The 23,343-nt window shown below is 36.6% G+C and overlaps 1 protein-coding gene across 2 annotated transcripts in view; it reads right to left on the bottom strand.

The window, feature by feature from the left end:
• The window catches only part of LOC110659860 (dolichyl-diphosphooligosaccharide--protein glycosyltransferase subunit STT3B), a 66,148-nt gene that overhangs the window by 24,503 nt on the left and 18,302 nt on the right, over window positions 1-23,343 (bottom strand). For both annotated transcript variants that reach the window (XM_058131595.1, XM_021817922.2), the window contains exons 3-4: window positions 4,575-5,029; window positions 4,039-4,161 (exon numbers count right to left, since the gene is read on the bottom strand). In XM_058131595.1, the coding sequence (XP_057987578.1) occupies window positions 4,039-4,161; window positions 4,575-5,029 (578 nt within the window). The remainder of the gene's footprint in view (window positions 1-4,038; window positions 4,162-4,574; window positions 5,030-23,343) is intronic.

Below are 23,343 nucleotides of genomic sequence, written 5' to 3'. Positions count from 1 at the left end.
CAGGTTATCAGTTGAAGAATGGTGTCCTATATTACAACCATAGGCTGTATGTAGGGAATTCTACAACTTTGAAGCATACCTTATTGCAAACTTATCACAATTCTGCTGTGGGAGGCCATTCAGGGATTAATGTCACTTATTTGAGATTGAAGAGGTATTTCTTTTGGCCTGGTATGTTGAAAGAAGTGATGGAATGGGTAAAGTCTTGTGATGTATGTGCAAAATGTAAGGGTGAAACATGCCCTTATCCAGGGAAGTTACAGCCTCTTCCCATTCCTTCCCAAGCTTGGCAAGAAATTTCTATGGATTTTATTGAGGGTCTCCCAAAGTCAAGAGGTAAAGATACTATTCTGGTAGTAGTTTGTAGATTGACAAAGGTGGCACACTTTATCTCTCTGTCCCATCCTTATACAGCAGCATCAGTAGCTCATGTTTTTCTGGATACTGTCTTTAAACTTCATGGGGTTCCTCAGGTAATTACTTGCATCGAGATAAAGTCTTCACAAGTCTATTCTGGCAGGAATTATTCAAGTGTTTGGGGGTTAAATTGGCTATGAGTTCAGCTTATCACCCTCAATCAGATGGTCAAACTGAAAGGGTGAATCAGTGTATTGAAGCCTATTTAAGATGTATGGTTCACTTGAAACCTGCAACATGGGTGGACTGGTTATCCCTAGCAGAGTGGTGGTATAATTCTTCATTCCATAGTGCCATCAGAATGTCACCTTTTGAGGCTCTATATGGGTATGCCCCTCAATTCTTGCCTATGTTTCCTTTTGATGGTGTGAAGGTAGGAGCTGTAGATACCTTCATCCATGACAGGCAGCAGCTTAGTTCTCTTCTCCAGGCCAATTTGCAACAGGCTCAGAATAGGATGAAGCAGCAAGCTGACAAGGGCAGATCTGAAAGGGAATTTTCTGTTGGAGATTGGGTATATCTGAGATTGCAACCTTATAGGCAAACCTCAGTGGCACTAAGGCAGAATTTGAAATTATCTGCTAAGTTTTATGGGCCATTTCAAGTAATTGCTAGAATGGGCAAGGTGGCTTACAAGTTACAATTGCCATCTTCTTCTACAATTCATCCCGTTTTTCATGTTTCAATGTTGAAACGAAGGATTGGTGAGGGGATCACTCCAATTTCTAAATTGCCTATTCTGCAAGAAGATCAGTTTGTAGTTTTTCCTGAGAAGGTATTACAGACCAGAGTGGTTTCCAGGGGAGATCAGAAGGTGGAACAAGGACTTATCAAGTGGTTTCAATTGCCTGAAGAGGATGCCACCTGGGAGGATAGAAGTTTTATCACTGCCCAATTTCCAGAACAGCCACTTTCTTGGGGACAAGAAAGTGCTGAAGGAAGGGGTATTGTTACATACTATAGAAGAAATATAATAGTAATAGGAAGGGGAATATTGGAGGGAAAGGAGCAAAAGTGTATAACTGATTCTGTAACAGAATTGGTAACTGCTATGTTTGACTTCAGAGAAAGTAGTTATTGAGTTGAGATATAAATTCTCAACAAGCTAATCTGTAGAGCTATTTTTTCAAGAATTACCACAGAAATAATAATTCTCAATTCTCTCTCAACTATCCCTCTCTTCTCTCTCTCTCTTCTCTCTCTCTCTTCTCTAATTTTCTCTACTTCTCTTATAATTCTCTGTTAGGGTTCCTTAACCCTAACACTTTTCCTACATTTTATACTCAGTCCATGCATTCAACTGATTAACAACAGATTCCATAATAGTTCCATAATTACTTCCTCTCTATTAATTCTTATATTTCCCTTCACAACTAACTACTCTACTTCCTCAGTCATAACATTCCCCACTCCTTGAAATCATTCTTGTCCTCAAGAATGATAAACAGCAATCAGCAAAACATATTACAATCATAGACCACATGCCACTACTAGGACCTATAACAAATATTTACGTGCAAATCTAATATCCTGCATACTGGAATTGGTTTTTCATATTTGCCTTTTTTTTCTGCCTTCTTCAACTTTCAAATTCATCTCCTCCAAGAATTACAGATGTAGCTCCCTTCAAGATTTTTTTTTTTTTTTCAGCCTTCTTGATTTCTCTCGTTTATCCTCCATGGAAATTAGGAAAACAACTCAAAATCATGGTCGTCCTAAATTAGTAAGCTCAATCCATCCCCATCGCTCCAAGAAATTGCAGGTTTATGGACTATGGGTTGTGCAACTTTAATCTCCAATGTTACTATCTGATCCAGCATTTCTTTGGGCTGTACAGCTTGAATATCTAATATTGCAATTATCTGGTCCACAATTCTTCCATAACTGATGCAAAATCATCCTGTGTCATTGAACAAAGGACTTCCATTTCACATTCGAATCTTGTTTTCCCCATTGCATAATCCGGTTGCCCCTGATCACCGTCTTCAATATTTCTGTCCTTGGAATCCTCACTCACTAAATGTATTAGCAATGAAATCCTGTTCCATGTCAGTGCCCTTGCCATTCTTATTGGAAACTTCACTTGGGGCATTTTGGTCTTCATTTGGCTCTTGATCCTTTGGATGGGAATTAAAGAAGTCTTTGGATGAGAACATTCCTCTATTCTCAAAAACCTTGTTCTCAAATCTGGCCAATTCACCTCCCTGTTGCAGACCTCTTTACCCTTATCTTTCGTCATAATATACATAAAGGCTCGAAATTCCCCCTTGAAAGAATTGAGTTCCAAAGAAGTTTTCTTCACTTCCTCCTTCAGCCCCCGAGACTCCTCTTGGATATCCCTCATCTTTTCTTCCAGCTCAGCAATCCTAACCATTTCTTAACTTGTTACCACAGATCTGGTCCTATTTCCAACTCACAAAAACTGAAAATTGAACCAGTCCCTCCAAGTACTAGTTCTGAAACCCTAATAGAGAGAAATAACAGAAGAAAAGAAAAGATTGAAGAAAGATTAAGAATAGAGGAGAATTTCAAGAAAAAAAGGGAAAATTTCAAGAAAAGAAACAGAAATTTGAAAAAGAAAGAGAGTTTTCCAAAACTGAAGGAAGAAACCATAATTTAAGGGTTCTTGGGAAAGGGAAAAATTAAAAAAGGAAGAAAGAAATATGAAGAGAAAGAAATCTGTATTTCAAGGACTAGAGAAAGAAAGAAGAAAAAGAACGAAGGAAGAGAATGAGAAGGGAATTTGGATTCTCAAAAGACAAAAAAAAAAGGCAGAAACAGGGTTCTGCTGAGAAGAAGAAACTGAGCAAGAAACAGTAGGGAAAGAAAGGGAAGAAATTTCTGGGTAAGAAGGGAAGAAAATTCAGGGTAAGAAGGAAGAAGAAAATAAGGAAGAAGGGGAAGAAATTTAAAGGGAAAGAAGAGAGAAAGAGAGAAGATCAGAAAGAAACCTGATGCTGGCCTTGGTGAAACTCAGATGAACCATTTTTCAGCTCAAGCCCGCTCAGAACAAAGCTCTGATACCAATTTGTTATGTAACAGACCTGCACTTAATCCAGAAGCAAAGAAAGGAAGCTAGAAAGAGACTTGGTTGAGAAAAGCAGGTAAAGGAGGAGAAAAATTTAGAGAGAACATAGAGAAGAAGAGAGACAACTCTTTGTATTTGATTATTGAATGAGCAACACAGATGCTTTTTCTACATTTTATATTTAGTCCACCCTTTATAACAGTCACAGAAACACTCAACTGATTAACAACAGATTCCATAACAGTTCTATAACTACTTCCTCCCTCTCCATTAATTCTCATATTTCCCCTCACAGCTAACTACTCTACTTCCTCAGTCATAACACCCTGAAAATATTGAATCCAGAATTACTCATCTCAAACGAGAGTTATATAATGTCCCAATACAACAAAGACAGAGCACTCTCAAAATCCAAGTAATCAATCATAAAACAAGATTCACCCATATATTTTTCAACTTTCTACAATTGGAAGCTATAATTACCCACATTTCAATTTATTCAAGAATTAAGATAGAGCGAAAAATAAAACAAAAGAATTCACCTCCTTCTGATAATGAAATATAAGTTGAATGACTGAGGAACAAGAACTTACATAAGACAATTCAACATCTTGGGGGATGCACCTTTGTCAACACGATACTCACCATTGACAAGGTAATCAGGTTCTTTAATTACAGGAAATACTCCACCTCCAATTCTTACCATCCACAAAAACCTAGTGCAAGTTAATTCCATTAGCACAGAATGAAAACACATTATCCATGAACAAAAAAACGATATAGCAACATTGTTTTCAAATTCAAAGATGATCACAATACAGTATGACACTTGCTACAGAGCATAGTGGAAAACTTCAATGACTGGCAGACAAAATACTCTAGGATTTGCCAAGTTTCACAGCAACTTGAATTTTGCCTGATTATTTATGCCAGATACAACTGAATGGTTTTACATTTGCATTTAGTTGCTTTCCTGGTTGACAGGAATAGGTGACTGAAATATTAATTACATCACTGCTGGAAGGAAATGGCATTAACAGTTCAAATTAAATGACAAAATGAATACAAAGAAAAGTAAACTGCTTGAAGAAACATATTGAAAATTTTTAAATGACTGTCAGAGCCTTACTTATTGATATCATCAGAAGAGTAACCAGTAACACCCCCAAAGACAACTAATACATAATCCACATCAAGGGATCTCATTATCTCATATGCTTCATCCTCATAAGATGACATTGCGCATCCAACAGTAGCAATGTGTGTATTGTTCCACGTATTATTATCAACAATAACCGTTCTGTTTCCCATGGCAGTGATTTGGTATCCATAATCCCACCATGACATCACCTTAGCATCTGGAGGTGTATTTTGCCGAAGCCAAAAGTATGCTTCACGGTAATCATCAAAGATCACCCTGTTGCCATGGGCACCCCTTGCAGCCAAGACAATTGAGGGAGATGAGTACGCCTCTGATGTCACCCAGGTACAGTGCATAGCATACTTACTTAGCAAGTAAAATGCACCAAGAAGCAATGCAATAGCACCATTTCTATGAAAAGGCTGAGATTGATCAAGCAAACCCTGCTTGTGCATCAAACATAAGTAAGACCACATTTTAAGAGAGATTCCAGCATAAAGCAAAAGAATCATTTCTACAGTGCTAAAAATTTGGTAGGAAGAAATGCAATTTGACCTAACTGAAATGTCCAGCTTTCCATGGATAGCATTTCAGATATGATATGTTCCAACAACTTTATAATAATAAACACTGAATGAAGGATATGGATAGCAAATAATACGTTCAAATTGTTACACTTACTTTTGTTTTTTATGAGGAAGAGTGGGAGAAGAGGTTTACTGCACCTAAACTGGTAATGCTCCTATTTATCCTCCGCCGGATGTCACATATATTGACTTTGCATTAGCATGGCCGTTCCAATCAGGAACACCAGAAATTGGCCACAATCAGTTCAGCATGACTTGTGCATCAAACCCACTATAACCTGTTTGAACCAATGAAATAGCCATTGAACTGGTTGACCTGGTCACCCTTTTAACAAAGGTGAAACTGTTTGAAATGTAATGTGGCAGTTTATCAAATCCTATTGAAAAATCTACAACATTTTTTAATTGAGGACTCAAAGCTTGTCTCCATCAACTCTTTCATGCACTAATAAATAAATATTAATAATTCTCCCAAATCAATTTTCACAGAAGGCTTTAGCTGAGCAAATCAAACCATTCTAAAGTTAATAACATAAAAAGGCCCTAGTGCTCCAGTCTGTGGAACTGACTATAAACCCAATTGTATTATCACTGAAATCACTTCTTCACAAGTTGCTAAATGCTGTAAAATAGTTCAAACTATTCTTCTTGACAACTCCTCGGGGTCACCTACTGTCCATCAACTTTAGCCCTTGTCATGAGACCATCCCTAATTTGTAACATCAAACTCTCTAAACAATGATTTAGCCATAGCTACCTATTATAGCCATTTTGCAGGACAATCTACTGACCCAACATCACTTTAAAAAAAATAGAAATGACCTAAATAGCCTCACATTATCCAAAACCTTTCTTCCCCACCCACTGCCCTCACCCAACCCAACCAACCATCTGTCTTTTGTCACACTGAACCACCATTCCACAAAGCGCCCGCAAAAATCGCAATGCTGATCTCCTCCCAACTCCACAGCCTCCCATATCTCTCTCCTTTTTCACCAAATTCACCAAATCTGTCCTCCTCCATTCCTCCACCTCCTTCTCCTCCACCAAAGTCACTGAAAAAATATTTAAGCTTTTCATGATCAACCTTGACAGCAAAAAAGAAGGAGATCATGGGCCTCTTTGACCAGACTCCTCAAGGCTTTGACTACTAGCATCTCATTGACCCTGCCCACTGCCTAGAGGAGATTAATGCTTGTTCCGCCAAGTGCAAGGTCAACATCTTTCAAGAGTTTTCCATCCAGATTCTTCATCTCCCACATTCTTCGCTCTATCATACACCTCAAAACAAGCAAAATCCAAATGTGTTTAATCATTCTCGATTGTATGATACAGATTTGGAAATTTTTACATCCAATTATTAATTTCTTTTTTGTGTTTTACTAAGCTAGCGTGTAAAATCTTTTCATCGTTTGGTTGTGTACTTGTATATCAGTCTTGTATTTTTCCATCAATTTTATGTTGTGGATTTGTATTTAGATTTGACTTGTCTATTGTTTGTGATCTTCTCTTGGACTGGATTTGAATTTGGATTGTTTATGGTCTATGATATGTTCCTTACCAGTTGCCACTAGTTTCTCTTTTGTGTTTTTCTAAGCTAGTGTGTAAATTCTTTTCATCGTTTATATTTATTTGGGTTTGGTTGTGTACTTGTATATGGATCTTGTATTTTTCCATCAATTTTATGTTGTGGATTTGTATTTAGATTTCACTTGTTTATTCTTTGGGATTTTCTTTTGGACTGGATTTGAATTTGGATAGTTTATGGTCTATGATATGTTCCTTGCCAGTTGCCACTAGTTCAATTGTTTATGGTCCAGATTCTTCATCTCCCACATTCTTCGATTTATCATACACCACTAGTCTCTTTTGTGTGTTTTACTAAGCTAGTGTGTAAATTCTTTTCATCGTTTATATTTATTTGGGTTTGGTTGTGTACTTGTATATGGGTCTTGTATTTTTCCATCAATTTTATGTTGTGGATTTGTATTTAGATTTCACTTGTTTATTGTTTGTGATTTTCTTTTGGACTGGATTTGAATTTGGATTGTTTATGGTCTATGATATGTTCCTTGCCAGTTGCCACTAGTTCAATTGTTTATGGTCCAGATTCTTCATCTCCCACATTATTCGCTTTATCATACACCTCAAAACAAGCAAAATCCAGACGCGTTTGATCATTCTCAATTGTATGATACAGATTTGGAAATCTTTACATCCAATTATTAATTTCTTTTTTGTGTTTTACTAAGCTAGTGTGTAAATTCTTTTCATCGTTTATATTTATTTGGGTTTGGTTGTGTACTTGTATATGGGTCTTGTATTTTTCCATCAATTTTATGTTGTGGATTTGTATTTAGGTTTGACTTGTTTTTTGTTTGTGATTTTCTTTTGGACTGGATTTGAATTTGGATTGTTTATGGTCTATGATATGTTCCTTGCTAGTTGCCACTAGTTCAATTGGGAAACCATCTCTCTGTTGCATATTATAAGAAAAAGTATAAGGGAACATTGGCAGGAAAGGGAGTTAGATTGTACAACTAATTCTGTGAGGAAGATATAACAGATTCAGTTAGTTGCATAAGCTTTGTTAGACTTTAGAGAAGTAGTTGTTGAGTTAGAGATATAAATTCTCAACAAGGTGATCTTGTAATTCATTTCAAGAATTATCAAAGAAATAATACTTCTCTTTCTCTCTCTCAACTATTTTTTACTCTCTCCCTTTCAAAGCTATCGCATCCAAGAACCAGTGGGTAAATGGTCCTTGGGGTTCAGCACTATGACTAGATCAGTGGTAGTGAGCCCTAAGATAGTAAAGATTGTTGAGCTGGAAGAATAAGATAGAAACCTGCAAGATGTTTCTTGGAATTTGCAAGAGGCGGCTTCAAGAACTGCTGAGCATAGTTGTTAAAGGCTCAAGGCGCACCGAGGCGCCAAGGGTCTTAAAGCCTAGGTGCAAAGGGCACGCCTAAGCGAGGTGAGGCGCAAAAATTAAAAAAATATATAAAAATAAATTATACAAGCACTATAGGTTTAATTAATGCAATATTAATTACATATAAGAATATATGTAATTTATTATTTATTTTATTACTTATTGCACCATCATTATCAATTAAATTATATATACAAGTAAAAATTGTTATTAAAATACATTATATTAATTTTATTTTTAATCAAATATAATGTTAAAATGATAATTTTAATTTTCTATTCAATTTTCAGCATTTACTATATATTTAATTTAATAATATGTTACTAAATATAACTTAAAATTATTTGAAATGAATTTTATAAACTTATTATGACTAATTATGTATTTAATATAAAAGCAATTCAATTAATATTTAATTTATAAAAAGTAGAATTAAATACATAAAAAATTAATAACTATAGCTCATTTATTAGCTCATTAGTATCTTCAAATCCTGGCACTTTTGCATATTACTACCTGGACTGCAAAAAAAAAAAAAAAGAAAAATGATGTCCACTTAACAAATAAAAAAAGAAGAAAAAAGAGCAAAATGTGATAAAGGAAGGAGATCGCGTCTTCAAGAAGCAGAAATGAACCCAACCAGCTTATGTCTTCTGCTTGAGTTGGAGTTGGAGCCTAGAGTTGTAGAGAAGCATTCTCCTCCCCCTCCTCCTCCTCCTCCTCCTCCTCCTTTTATTTTTTTTGTCCGATGGTCTAAGGAAGATGGAATTTCTATGCCTGGTGTGGTTGGGGCGCACATGGGGCATGCCTTGCGCCTTGGTGAGTCTCGGCCACCTAGGCTCTCCTCAGGAAGATCACTCGCCTGAAGAGCTTCAAGGCATTGAGCCGGGAGCTTGGGTCGCCTTGCACCTCATGAGCGCCTAGGGCGCACCTTTAACAACTATTCTACTGAGGATCTAGAACAATTCAAGGAAGACATGATAAAGAAAACTGATAGTTAGGGCATCATTCTTGAAGAATTGCGAGCCTATATGATTGAAAAGAAGAATAAGGGAGCTAGTAGTTCTTGTGAGGGTGGAAGTAGATTTGAAAATGTTGGATCTCAGTCAGTTTTAGGGAATGGCAAGGTTTTACTGGCCAACCCTAAAGGGATCTAAAATCTGCAAAATATAGGTAACTCTAATAACTCTGAAAATTTTCTTTTCTGGAGAGTATGCCACAAATTCTGCCTAAGTTAGAGTTAGCTACTTTTGATGGAAATGATCCTAGGATTTGGATGAGTAAGTGTGAAAAATACTTTGAGGTTTGTTATCCCACATTGGTTTGGGATGAGATATTTGAGCTAAATATAATACTTGAGTAAACCTCCTCCCCTTAAGCTAGCTTTCGAAGTGGAGTTAGAATCGGTCCATTTTCTCTAAATAACATCAAGTGCTATCCTGCTTCAATGTTGGGCCACTGCACGTGTTTGTCTACAAACTTCACACTCCAAATGTTTATGCCTGAGCATGAGGAGGGCGTGTTGTCCCACATTGATTTGAAATGAAATATTTGAGCTAAATATAAGATTTAGGAAAACTTTCTCCCTTTGAGCTAACTTTTTGGGTGGAATTAAGCTCAACCCATTTTCTCTACAAGGTTTAAAGGGTGCCAATTGATCAAAGGGTACCTATAGCTAGTATGTTGCTTGTGGATAGGGTTGATGCATGGTTTCATAATTGGAACAGGGGAGGAGTGCATTCTTAGGAAGAATTTGAGAAGGGAATCTGTAGTAGGCTTGGGGATGAAGAGTTGGAAGATCTAGTGGAAGGATTTATGAAGCTTAGACAAGATGGAACTTTAGAAGAATATCAAGATGAATTTGAAGATTTGAGAATAAGAATGGACAGGTTAATGCTTGAGTTAGGGGAATCCTATTTCTCATCTGCTTTATGAGAGGATTAAATAATGAAATTAGGTCAGTAGTGAGGATGATGAAGCCCGTTTCCCTGTCACAGGCTATAGAGTTAGCTAGGTTTCAAGAATAAGTATTGGAAGACAGTAAAAGGCCTAGAAGTACCAATAATTTCTCCAAGCCTTTCAAAAGTTAATCTACTATTTCTACAACTCTATCTTTTTCTAATCCTAATAAACCAATATGCCAAACAATATCAGACCTATCAATACTCTCCAAGACCACCCAATTTTGATAAAACCAACCCAAGAAGTACTAAAGCTCAATTCAGTAATAGCTCTTCCAATCCACCACCTATTACTACATCTTCTGTATCTAAATCAGCAAATTCTTCTTCAAACCCTATTAAAAACCAACCTAAACCATGTTACAGATGTGTAGAACAGTATTTTCCAAGGCACAAATGTAAGCAAAAATTATTGAATGCAATATATGTAGAAGGGAAGGAGGAAAATGGGGGTGAAGAAGAGTGGTTTGAAACAAGAATGGAGATGGAGGAGGGAGGGGATCTTAGAGATAACACTCTTTCAGTGCATGCACTTGAAGGTAGTCAAGGAATTGATACCATAGGAATTTTTCGGCTTCATAAGAATAGACAATTAGTGGTATTAATTGACAATGGTAGTACCACTAGTTTTCTTGATAAAAGAATTGCTCAAGAGTTGAAATTAGAGTTGGTGAATACACCATATACTGCTATCACAGTAGTTGATGAGAGGAGTTACAATGTGATTTAAAAAGTCAGCAATTTAAATGGCAAATAGAGAATTATAAGCTTAATTTCGATTTGAAAATTTTAGATTTGGGTGGATTTGACATGATATTGGGAATTGATTGGTTGAAAAAGCACAATCAAGTATTATTTAATTATGAGGCATCAACAATCACTATTACTATTGAAGGGAAACCAGTAGTTTTACATGGAATTGGAGAAGGTATGTTGTAGTATGGGTTGTGGCATTCTGGCAATCTCTTGAACAAAGGTGGTGAGGATTTTCAGACACCTCTACTTCGTATTATGGATTCTAAACATTCTTAATTATCCGCTACTTCCAATTTTGTGTTGGATGGGAGATTGCAGCAATTACTTTAGAAGTATAAAGGCATTTTTTAAGAGCCCCACGGATTACTACTTTTTAGGAGCCACAATCGTGCTATTCCTTTGCAGCATGATGCATAGCCCATTAATATTAGGCCCTATAGATACCCCATTATTAGAAGGCAGAGATTGAAAAATTAGTAGTAGATATGCTTTCTTCTACATAATTCAACTTAGCACCAGCCCATATTCTTCTCCTATCCTTTTTGTTTAAAAAGAAAGATGGGATATGAAGGTTTGGCATTGACTATAGGAGACTTAATGACTTGATAGTTAAAGATATGTTTCCAATCCCTATTATTGATAACTTGCTAGATGAAATAAATGAGATTGTTATCTTTTCTAAGGGTGAGTTACCATCAAATAAGAACGAAGGTTGAAGATATCCCTAAGACTGACTTTAGGACACACCAAGGGAATTTTGAATTCAAAGGGATGCCCTTTGGGCTCACCAATGCTCCTGCTACCTTCCAAGCCTAATGAGTCACATTTTCCAACCTCTTTTTAGGAATTTTTTTTTTATTTTCTTTGATGATATATCGGTTTATAGAAATGATAGTCATTTGGAGCACTTGGAACAACTATTGATGGAAATCAACAAGAACAACAAGATCCTAGGAATGTTCCTGAGATGATTCAAGATGCAATTGCACGAGAAGCTCTAATCACAAAGACTAGAGTTAAGAATATGCAAGAGTTGATTGAGAAAGTAGTTGCACAATAAGCTAAATATGAAGATACAACCAATAAATTGGGGTTACAAGAAGATGGGAAGTAGCTTAATTTGATACAAGATTGCGTGGGTGATGATCAAGAAATATTTGGACAAAATTGATGGATTGTTATGCAAATTTAGTGTCTTTTTTTTATCTAGGACAGGTCTGAATAGTTTTATTCAATTATTTTTTATCAAATGTGTTTTGAGCCTTATTTATGTGTTTTTGAGCCTTTGGTAGGAGTGCAGCCCACTCCAGGTTTTTTATTAGTTTTTAGGATTTTATTTTATTTTTATAAGTTTGGGAATTAGGGTTTCAACCGTATATATAAGGCTAGCTTAATACTTTTTTAGGGGAACATTACTTTTGATCAAATTAATACAAGAGATGGATTTTTCTTAAGTTCTTTCTTGAACTAAATTAAATTCTTCAAAAGTGATTAACCTTATAGTGTTTAACAATCTTGATATTCTTGGTTCTCGTTTGATTATAAACTTAAGGTCAAGAATTTTTAATTCTACCTTTGAATTATCTTGGTTTTCAATTTTATATAATTGATAGGCCAAGGTATTCTTTTGTGTTTGAACTTGATTTTGGCTTTTTAGGTGTTATGAAAAGTCAATCACTATATTATTTCTCCGTATATTCTGTATTCTGTATTCATATTTAGGATTTCTTATTTAGGATTTTTTCCTAATTAGTAGAACACAATTTTAGGAATCAATTGTATATATATATCCATGTACAGATTAATTGAAATTAAGAAGAATCATCTCTTTCTACATGGTATCAGAGCAGGTCATCTATCTAGGGTGACTATTTGTTCTCACCACCCAGCTCAGGAGAGACCTTGGCCGCCGACCGGCCATTTCGACTCCGATCAACATCGTCGGCGTCGCCTCAACCCCCTCATTCCACCACTGTGTGCTGTTGCCTAATCCAGTACACCATTAAAGGACTTCTGATATTTGGCTCTCAGATCCTATTTCGGTATTTGCTTGATTTGTGATTTTTGGTTATTTTGCTGCCGTAAGCACTTTGGATTAGCGTTTCGATTAGTTTTCTTTGTCTCAACAAATGGCACACAATAAGAATGTTATTTCTTATGTGATTCCAGTGATGACTAAGATCACGAAACACAAACTTCATGGATCGAATTACCTAGAGTGGAGTAAGACTGTTAGGGTCTATTTGCGTAGCATTGATAAGGATGATCACCTCACTAAAGATCCACCTACGGATGATACACGACAAACTTGGCTAAGGGAGGATGCTCGGTTGTTTTTGTAGCTTCAGAACTCGATTCACAGTGAGGTAATTAGTTTAATTAATCATTGTGAATTTGTTAAGGAATTGATAGATTACTTAGATTTTCTGTATTCTGGTAAAGGGAATATCTCCCGTATTTATGATATTTGGAAGGCATTCTACCGTGCTGAGAAAGAGGATAAGTCTCTCACGGCTTATTTTATGGATTTTAAATGGGTATACGACGAACTTAATGTATTGTTGCCTTTTAATCTTGATGTGAAAGTTCAGCAGGCCCAACAGGAGCAACTGGCTGTTATGAGTTTTCTTGCAGGCCTTCCTTCAGAGTATGAGACTTGCTAAATCTCAGATTCTCTCCAGTTCTAAGATTTTCTCTTTGCATGAAACATTTACACAGGTCCTTCGTACAGAGAGTACCCAATCTTCACAGCCTGACAGTAGTGCTCTTATTAGCCGCAATCCAAATGGACAACAGGGTAATAGAAGAGGAAGTAGAGGAGGAATTACAGGCAACAGAAGTCATTAGCGTAATGGAGAGGAGTTATTTGTTATTATTGCCATGAGCCAGGCCATACAAAATATAATTGTCCGCAATTTCAGAGAAAAAATTAGTGATCACATATGGCAAATATGGCAGCAGAGGATTCTACAGTATCTTCCTCTGAGAAAACTATTTTGGTATCTGCAGAGGATTTTGCACAGTTTTCCCAGTATCAGGCATCTCTAAAGTCTATCAGTTCCACTGTCACTGCGATCGCTGAGTCAGGTAAATCCACTACATGCTTTGTGTCTTCCTCATCCAAATGGGCTATTGATTCTGGTGCGACAGATCACATGACAGGTAATTCTAGTCTTCTATCTGCTTTTCAGTCTAATCTCACTTCCTCCACTGTTACTTTAGCTGATGGTTCTACTTCTTGTGTCATGGGTTCTGGAACTGCAAACCCGACTTCGTCAATTTCTTTGTCATCTGTTTTGTGTCTATCAAAATTCTCTTTTAATCTACTTTCTGTTAGTAAACTTACTCGTACCTTAAATTACTCTGTTTCTTTTTTTCCTGACTAGTGTTTGTTTCAGGATCTTACGACGAAACAGATTATTGGTAGAGGACGTGAGTCAGGTAGTTTCTAGATTCTGGAAAATCATGTACCGCGATCGCTTGTTTGCTCCCATATCTTAACACCTTTTGAAGCTCATTGTAGATTGGATCATCCTTCTTTGTCTACCATGAAGAAATTGTGTCCTCAGTTTCAGTCTTTATCAGTACTAGAATGTGAATCATGTCAGTTTACAAAACATCATCGTTTGCCTTCTGTGTCTAAAGTCAATAAACAGACTTCATCCCCTTTTGAGTTAGTTCATTCTGATGTTTGGGGTCCTTGTTCTATTACTTCTAAAACTGGATTTTGTTATTTTATTACTTTTTGTTGATGATTACTTTCATGTTACCTGGTTATATTTAATGAAGAATCGTTCTGAGTTATTTTCTATCTTTTGTGCCTTTTGTAATGAAATCAAAACTCAATTTAATATTTTTGTACACATATTAAGAAGTGACAATGCCAAAGAATACATTTCAGCACAATTTCAGTCTTATATGACACAAAATGGCATTCTTCATCAGTCTTCATGTGTGGATACCCCATCCCAAAATGGCGTGGCCGAAAGAAAAAATCGGCATCTTCTTGGAGTAACTCGTGCTCTTCTTTTTCAGATGAAAGTTCCTAAACACTTTTGGGAAGATGCAGTTTCCACAGCATGTTTTTTTATTAATCGTATGCCGTCTTCTGTCCTTAATGGGGATATTCCTTATACTGCTTTGTTTTCTACAAAATCTTTGTTCCCTGTTGAACCCCGTATTTTTGTTATACCTGTTTTGTGCGTAATGTTCGTCCACAGGTTACTAAATTGGATCCAAAGTCTCTCAAATGTGTCTTCCTTGGGTACTCCCGGCTGTAAAAAAGTACCGTTGTTTCTCTCCTACTCTTAATCATTATCTTATTTCTGCAGATGTCACATTTTTTGAGTCCACTCTATTTTTTCCTCAATCATCTGTGTATGAGAGTCAGGGGGAGGAGGATGATCTCTTAATATATACTGTCCAACCAATGTCTAGTCCTCTCCCACAGCCTGTTCCTTCTATCTCTAGACCTACTCGACCTCCCGTTGTTCATGTTTATTCCAGGAGATTAGAGATTCCTGACTCAGATCCTCCACCAGCTACTTCGATGGGAGATCCTGTATCTCATACTGATCATGATTCTGATCTAGACTTACCCATTGCTCTTCGTAAAGGTAAACGTTCATATACTTACCCTATCTCTTCTTTTGTTTCTTATAATCAATTGTCTTCTTGTTCTCGGTGTTTTGTTACTTCTTTAGACTCTGTTCCTATCCCTAATACTATTGATGAGGCACTGTCTCATCCTGGCTAGTGTGCTGCTATGAAAGAGGAAATGGAGGCTTTAGATGCTAATGGTACATGGAAACTGTTGCCTTTGCCTACTGGTAAGAAAGCTATTGGTTGTAAATAGATATTTACAGTAAAGGTAAATCCTGATGGTTCTGTGGCTAGGTTAAAAGTACGCCTTGAAGCAAAAGGATATGCTCAGACATATGGGGTTGATTACTCTGACACTTTTTCTCCTGTAACTAAACTTTCTTCTGTTTACTTTTTTATCTCTTTAGCAGCTACATATGATTGGCCCCTGCACCAATTGGATATCAATAATGTTTTCCTTTATAGTGATCTTCAGGAAGAGGTGTATATGAAGCAACCACCTGAGTTTGTTGCTCAGGGAGAGTTGGGTAAAGTTTGTAGGCTTCGGAAGTCTCTTTACGGCTTGAAGCAAAGTCCTAGAGCCTGGTTTGGGAGATTCATTGAAACAGTACAGGAATTTGGTATGCAAAAGAGTAAGTGTGATCACTCAGTATTTTATAGGCAATCTGAGGCTGGTCTAATTCTCCTGGTAGTCTATGTGGATGATATTGTCATTACTGGGAGTGACTCTGCAGGTATTTCATCTCCTAAAACCTTCCTCCAAACCCAATTTCAGACCAAAGGATTGTTAAAGTATTTCTTGGATATTGAAGTTATGAGAAGTAAGAAAGATATTTTCTTGTCTCAAAGAAAATATGTCCTCGATTTATTGACAGAGACAAAAAAAGTAGGTGCTAAGCCTTGTAGTGCACCAATGACTCCAAATTTACAACTGTTAGTAGGGGATAGTGAGTTGTTTGAAGATCCAGAGAGATACAGGAGATTGGTAGGAAAATTGAACTACCTTACAGTCACTCGTCCTGACATTACTTATGCCGTTAATGTGGTAAGTCAGTTTATGTCTTCCCCAACTATTGCTCATTGGGAAGCCTTAAGACAAATCTTGTGTTATCTGAAGGGTGCTCCAGGAAGAGGTTTATTACATGGTAATCATGGGCATTTGAATGTTGAATGTTTTTCAGATGCCGACTGGACTGGATCTAAGGTTAACAGGAGGTCAACTACTGGATATTGCATTTTTGTTGGAGAAAATTTGGTGTCTTAGAGAAGCAAGAAGCAGAGTGTAGTTTCTCGATCTAGTGCTGAATCCGAATACAAAGCCATGGCACAATCAGTATGTGAGGTAATGTGGATACTTTAATTACTAGATGAGACAGGTTTTAAGACCTCTCTGCCTGCGAAATTGTGGTGTGATAATCAAGCTGCTCTCCATATTGCTTTTAATCCGGTGTTTCATGAGCGAACCAAACATATTGAGATTGATTGTCACTTTGTTTGTGAAAAGATTCAACAACAGATCATCTCAACAGGACACATCAAAACTGGAAAGCAGTTAGGAGATATTTTCACAAAAGTTCTGAATGGAGCTAGGATTGACTACATTTGTAACAAACTGGGCATGATTAACATCTATGCTCCAACTTAAGGGGGAGTGTTATGGAAAGTCAATCACTATATTATTTCTCCATATATTCTGTATTTTGTATTCCTATTTAGGATTTCTTCCTAATTAGTAGAACACAATTTTAGAAATCAATTGCATATATATACTTATGTACAGATTAATTGAAATTAAGGAGAATCATCTCTTTCTATATTAGGGATTATAAACCAAACCTGTTCGTGGGTTTCAAGGTATCGTTTTTTAGGTTCGCATCAATTTAGTATCAGAGCTTTGGCTCCAAATCAGGTTCTATCTATCCTTTTGTGTTTTCTTTTTATTATTTGTTCATCGTACTATTTCGTTTTGTAACTTGTTCATCAATTTTCTTGTTTCTTTATGTCTTGTGTTTTCTTCGGTAATTCTTAATCTGAATTTTTTTTTCTTCCTTTCCTTTTTGTGTCTCTTGTTTAAAAAACAAAAAAAAATCCCTGCAGATTTTTTTTCTGTAGAATTTCATATTTGCCATTTGAGTATTAAAAAAAAATTCTGCAGAATTTCAGTTCTGCCAATAAAAAAAAAAAAACAGAACTGCAATTTTTTCTGCAGAATTTCAGTTCTGCCGCCAAAAAAAAAAGTATAGAATTTTTTTCTACAGAATTTCAGATCTGCCACTGAAGAAAAAAAAATTGAATTGCAGCAGCTTAAAAAAAATTGCAGATTATTTTTTCTGTAGAAATTCAAATCTGGGCAGCAACTTAAAAAAAAAAAAAAAGAGAACTCCATTATTTTTTTCTACAGAATTTCAGGTCTGCTACTAGCCAAAAAAAATAATAATAATTATAATAATAATAACAATAATAATAAGCAGATTTGGTGAGGCACAATTAGGATTCACTACACACTCTAAATTATTAAATTTTTACCTAGGCTTTTGGTTCTTTATTGTTTCGTTTGTTTTAGTTTCTAATAATTTGATATCTTATTTTCTTTCTTTGAATTCTAGAGTCCTTCATCATTCTATCTTTGTATTCATTCTGTTACTTGTCTTTATTTTGTACCTTCAATCTTATCTTGAATTTCAATTTTGTTGAATATTACAAGTTGGTTACTTAGAGTGAGTTTAGTTAGTTCCTTAGGGAGCTAAAAGGAAAAAATTAAATAGTAGAAAAAGGCAAGAGTGTATGAGCACAGAACGGGGTAAAAGCCTAAATTGTGTGAATACCAGTGGAGTGACATTGAATGAGTGTAAATACGTGAGGGAGCGTTGTAAGGATATTTGCTAACATTCTTTTGTAGGTTTTACAATTATGTCACACAAAAATAGTGAAGCAGAGAAATCAGATCAATTATTCATAATGCAAGCTATTCAACAACAGTATGAGCAACTGATTTTGATGCTTGGAGACACGAGGAATCAAATGGAAAGGCAAGAGGCTAGACTAAATAGCCACGAAGCTACTATAGGTAACTTGCAAAGGGAGAGGCCTAACACTAGGAAACAAGCTAAACACAACAATAACCCTCCCTCTGAAGAGTTCGAAGATGAGAAGGATGAGGAAGATGAGAATAATGATGATCGAGCTTCGATCATAAATGAAGGCAGATTTTATCAGAGGAGAGAAAGGCATAAAAGAAGGTCGAGTAGAGATGACAAAGGTAGAGATGGGGTTGATCAAAACATTGGGAGTATCAAAATGAAAATTCCATCTTTCCAAGGGAAAAATGATCCAGATGTTTACCTTGAGTGGGAACGCAAAGTTGAGCTAGTCTTTGACTGTCACAATTGTTCAGAAGAGAAAAAGGTAAAACTTGCTGCTATTGAATTTGCTGACTATGCTCTTGTATGGTGGGATCAAATAATTTTTAGCAGAAGAAGAAACAGAGAAGCAAGCACTAGTTGCTTTTTTCCATTTGTAGATATCATGATGAGGTTATATGTGATGTAGTGCCTATGCATGCTAGTCAACTGTTACTTGGTAGACCATAGCAGTTTGATAGGCGAGTGGTACATGATGGTTACAAAAATCGATATTTTTGTGAAAAGGATGGCCGAAAGATAACATTGGCTTCATTAACTCCTAGACAAGTATATGAGGATCAAGTGAAATTGAGGAAATCAATTGAGAAGGAAAACACTAGTGAGACTGAGAGTAAAAGTGTAGAAAAAGGAGAGGCCGAGAGTTCTAGCGAGGAGAAAAGAGTAATTGAGAGTAAAAATAAAGAGAAAAATAGAGGAGTGAAAAGTCAATTGAGTGAGACTGAAAAGAAAGCAAGTCCAGTGCAAAAGGAGAGCAAAGAGAGAAAAATGAGCTTATTTGCAAAAGAAAGAGATGTTAAAGAGTGCATTTTTTGCTAGAAAGCTAATGATTGTACTTATGTACAAGGAGGCTTATTTGAATCTTACTAACCTTAACAGTTCTTTGCCCAGTTCTACTATTTCTCTTTTACAGAGTTTGAAGATGTCTTTCCAGAGGATATGCCTAATGAGTTGCCACCTATTAGAGGGATCGATCATCAAATCGATTTTGTTCCTGGAGTAGTAATTCCTAATCGATCAGCTTACAGGAGTAATCCTAAGGAGACAAAGGAACTTCAGAGGCGAGTTAAGGAGTTATTGGCAAAAGGGTATGTGAGAGAAAGCATGAGTCCATGTGTAGTTCCAGTTCTATTGGAGCCTAAGAAGGATGGTTCTTGGAGGATGTGTGTTGACTGTCGAGCTATCAACAAGATTACGGTAAAGTATAGACATCCCATTCCTAGGCTAGATGACATGTTAGATGAATTGCATGGTGCTTGTGTCTTTTCGAAAATTGATTTGAAAAGTGGATACCACCAGATTATGATGAAAGTAGGAAATGAGTGAAAAACTGCTTTCAAAACAAAATATGATTTATATGAGTGGTTAGTTATGCCTTTTGGATTGACTAATACACCTAGTACATTTATGAGATTAATGAACCATACTTTGCGTACATTCATGAGTAAGTTAGTGGTTGTATACTTTAATGATATATTAGTGTACAGTAAAAACATGAAAGAACATATGCTTCATTTGAGGTGTGTTTGAAGTGATTAGAAAAGAAAATTTGTATGCTAATCTTAAAAAGTGTTCTTTTTGCATGGAAAGAGTTGTGTTTTTGGGTTATGTGATTAGTGCAAAAAGTATTAAGGTGGATGAAGAGAAAGTGAAAGCTATCCGTGACTGGCCGATTCCTACTTCTGTTACTGAGGTACGTAATTTTCATGGTTTAGTTAGTTTTTATAGAAGGTTTGTTAAGGATTTCAGTACTTTAGCTGCACCCTTGACTGAGGTTGTTAAAAAGAATGTTGGCTTTACTTGGGGTGAGAAACAAAATCGTGCTTTTAACTTAATCAAAGATAAGTTATGTTCTGCTCCATTACTGACTCGTCCTGATTTCACTAAAACATTTGAAATAGAATGTGATGTTTATGGAATTAGTATAGGTGCTGTTTTGATGCAGGAGAGACGTCCCATTGCATATTTTAGTGAAAAGCTGAATAGTGCAGCATTGAACTACTCAACGTATGACAAAGAATTTTATGCCTTGGTGCGAGCATTAGAGACATGGCAGCACTACTTGTGGCCAAAGGAGTTCGTGATTCATTCTGACCATGAGTCATTCAAACACTTGAAGGGGCAAAACAAGCTCAACCATAGGCATGCCAAGTGGGTGGAATTTATTTAGACTTTTCCTTTTGTCATCCAGTAGAAGCAATGTAAGGAAAATGTAGTTGCTAACACATTGTCACGCAGGTATGCTCTTATCTCTACCATTAACGCTAAATTGTTAGGTTTTGGGTATGTGAAAGAGTTGCATGCTAAGGATTTCAATTTTGCTGTTGTTTATGATGCATGTGAGAAAACTAATTTTCAAAAGCTTTGTAGGAATGATGGGTTTTTATTTCGTGAGAATAAATTATGTGTGCCTAATTGCTCTATGAGGGAGTTACTTGTGCGTAAGTCACATAGTGGTGGTCTCATAGGACATTTTGGGGTTACTATTGGAAAGGCAGCTGTTAGCTGCTACTTATTTTGCATTTTTTTAGGACATTTGTTTAGGAATTTTTGTGTACATATCTGTTCTTACCTTTTGTTGTATGATTCTGATACAATTTTAATAATTTAGCTTGATTAGGAACCTATTTGTCAGCTGTAATTTTTTATATATATCTTTGATTTCTGGGGCAATAAACATCAGAATTCTTATTCCAAAATTTCTTAGTTCTTTTACATGGTATCAGAGCCATGGCTGATGAAAAGAAAAATGAGAGTTCTGGATCAAGGAAGAAAACTTCTAGTTCTTACACACTGAATTCGAATGACAACCCAGGTAACTTGATTACCTAAGTTCAGTTGAAGGGTGAGAATTACGAAGAATGAGCGAGAGCTATGCGGACTGCATTGCGGGCCAAAAAGAAATATGGTTTTATTGATGGATCTATCAAGCAACCAGCAGAAGACTCACTAGAACTCGAAGATTGGCGAACGGTTAACTCTATGCTGGTTTCTTGGGTGTTTAACACCATTGAACCGACGCTTCGCTCTACCATCTCTCACATGGAGAACATAAAGGATCTGTGGGAGGATATTAAACAGAGGTTCTCGATTGGGAATGGTCCACGAATGCAGCAACTGAGATCGAATCTAGCGAATTGTAGACAGGGAGGCCAACCGATCGTGTCCTATTTCGGAAGACTCAAAACGTTATGGGATGAAATAAACAACTATGATCAGATACCAGTGTGTATCTGTGCAGGTTGCAGATGCAATCTTACCATTGAATTGGAAAGAAAGCGTGAAGAAGAGAGAGTTCATCAGTTTTGGATGGGCTTGGATGAAGAAGGATACAGAACAGTGTGCTCTAATATTTTGAGCACTGAACCCTTGCCCAATTTGAATCGTGCCTATGCTATGATTGTTCAGCAAGAGCGGGTGCGAACTATGACACGAACCAAGGAAGAAAGAGGCAATCCCATGAGTTTTGCAATTCAAGCAGGTAGTCGAAAATCAGGGGAGGATAAAGACAAATCCTCAATTTGTTCTAATTACAATCAAGAGGGACATGATGCTGAAAGTTGTTTCCAGCTGATAGGTTATCCAGAATGGTGGAGTAATAGACCACGTGAAACTTCTGCAGGATGAGGAGGTGGTCAAAAGCGTGGCAATGGAGCAGGACGTAGCAAGGGAGGAGTTACTCGTGCCAACGCCACACAAGCAACTGTAGTTGATGGTGGGCGTGGAATTGTGACAGATTCAAATCGAAAGGGTCTTGGTGGATTAAATGAAGAGCAGTGGGCTGCTTTGTTGGGCATGTTGAATTCTTGTCAGAATGGTGGCAATGAGAGGCTGACAGGTACGCAGATGATATTTCCTTGGATTATTGACACAGGAGCTTCCCATCATATGACAGGAACGTTGGCATTTTTTAGTGAATTGCGTGATATTGTGCCATGCTCAGTCGGGTTACCTAATGGAGAAAAGACCTTAGCGGTGAAAGAAGGAACTATGTTGCTTGGAGGAGACTTGAAATTGCAACGAGTCCTTTATGTGCCAAATTTGAATTGCAATCTGATCTCTGTATCACAACTACTTAATGATTCAAATTTGGTTATTCAACTCACTAACAAAATTTGTGCTATACAGGACCTAAATTCGAGGAACCTGATTGGAGCGGGTGAGCAACGCGAGGGGTTGTACTTTCTCAAGGGAGTGACATCGGTACATGCTTGCAAGGTAACTGATGTGGGGTCTTTTGAGTTTTGGCATAAGAGAATGGGTCATCCTTTTTATAAGGTGGTAGAGTTAATTCCAGAAGCTGGTAGCATAGTTAGGAAAACTAATAAAACTTGTGAAGTTTGTTTTAGAGCAAAGCAAACAAGAGAGATTTTCTTTTCTAGTGACAATAAAGCTGATGGTTGTTTTGAATTGATACATTGTGATTTGTGGAGACCTTATAGAGTCTCAAATTCTTGTGGAGCAATTTACTTCTTAACAATTGTTGATGATTACTCTCGTACTATTTGGATATATTTGCTAAATGGAAAACAAGAAGTAGCTTGTGTTCTTAAGAAATTTATTGTGATGGTAAAACGCCAATTTGAAAAAAATGTGAAAATTATCAGAAGTGATAACAGAAGTGAATTTATGTGCTTGAAAGAATATTTTGATGAATAAGGGATGTTGCATCAAACTTCCTGTGTAAGAAAACCTCAACAAAATGGCTGAGTGGAAAGAAAACATCGCCATATTCTTAATGTGGCAAGAGCCTTGCGTTTCCAAGCAAATTTCCCA

Source organism: Hevea brasiliensis, chromosome 12, assembly GCF_030052815.1.
Source record: "Hevea brasiliensis isolate MT/VB/25A 57/8 chromosome 12, ASM3005281v1, whole genome shotgun sequence".
In the NCBI taxonomy this organism is placed as follows: Eukaryota; Viridiplantae; Streptophyta; class Magnoliopsida; order Malpighiales; family Euphorbiaceae; genus Hevea; species Hevea brasiliensis.
The sequence above is the reverse complement of the archived record's forward strand: the minus strand, read 5'-3'. Positions and strand labels throughout refer to the sequence as shown.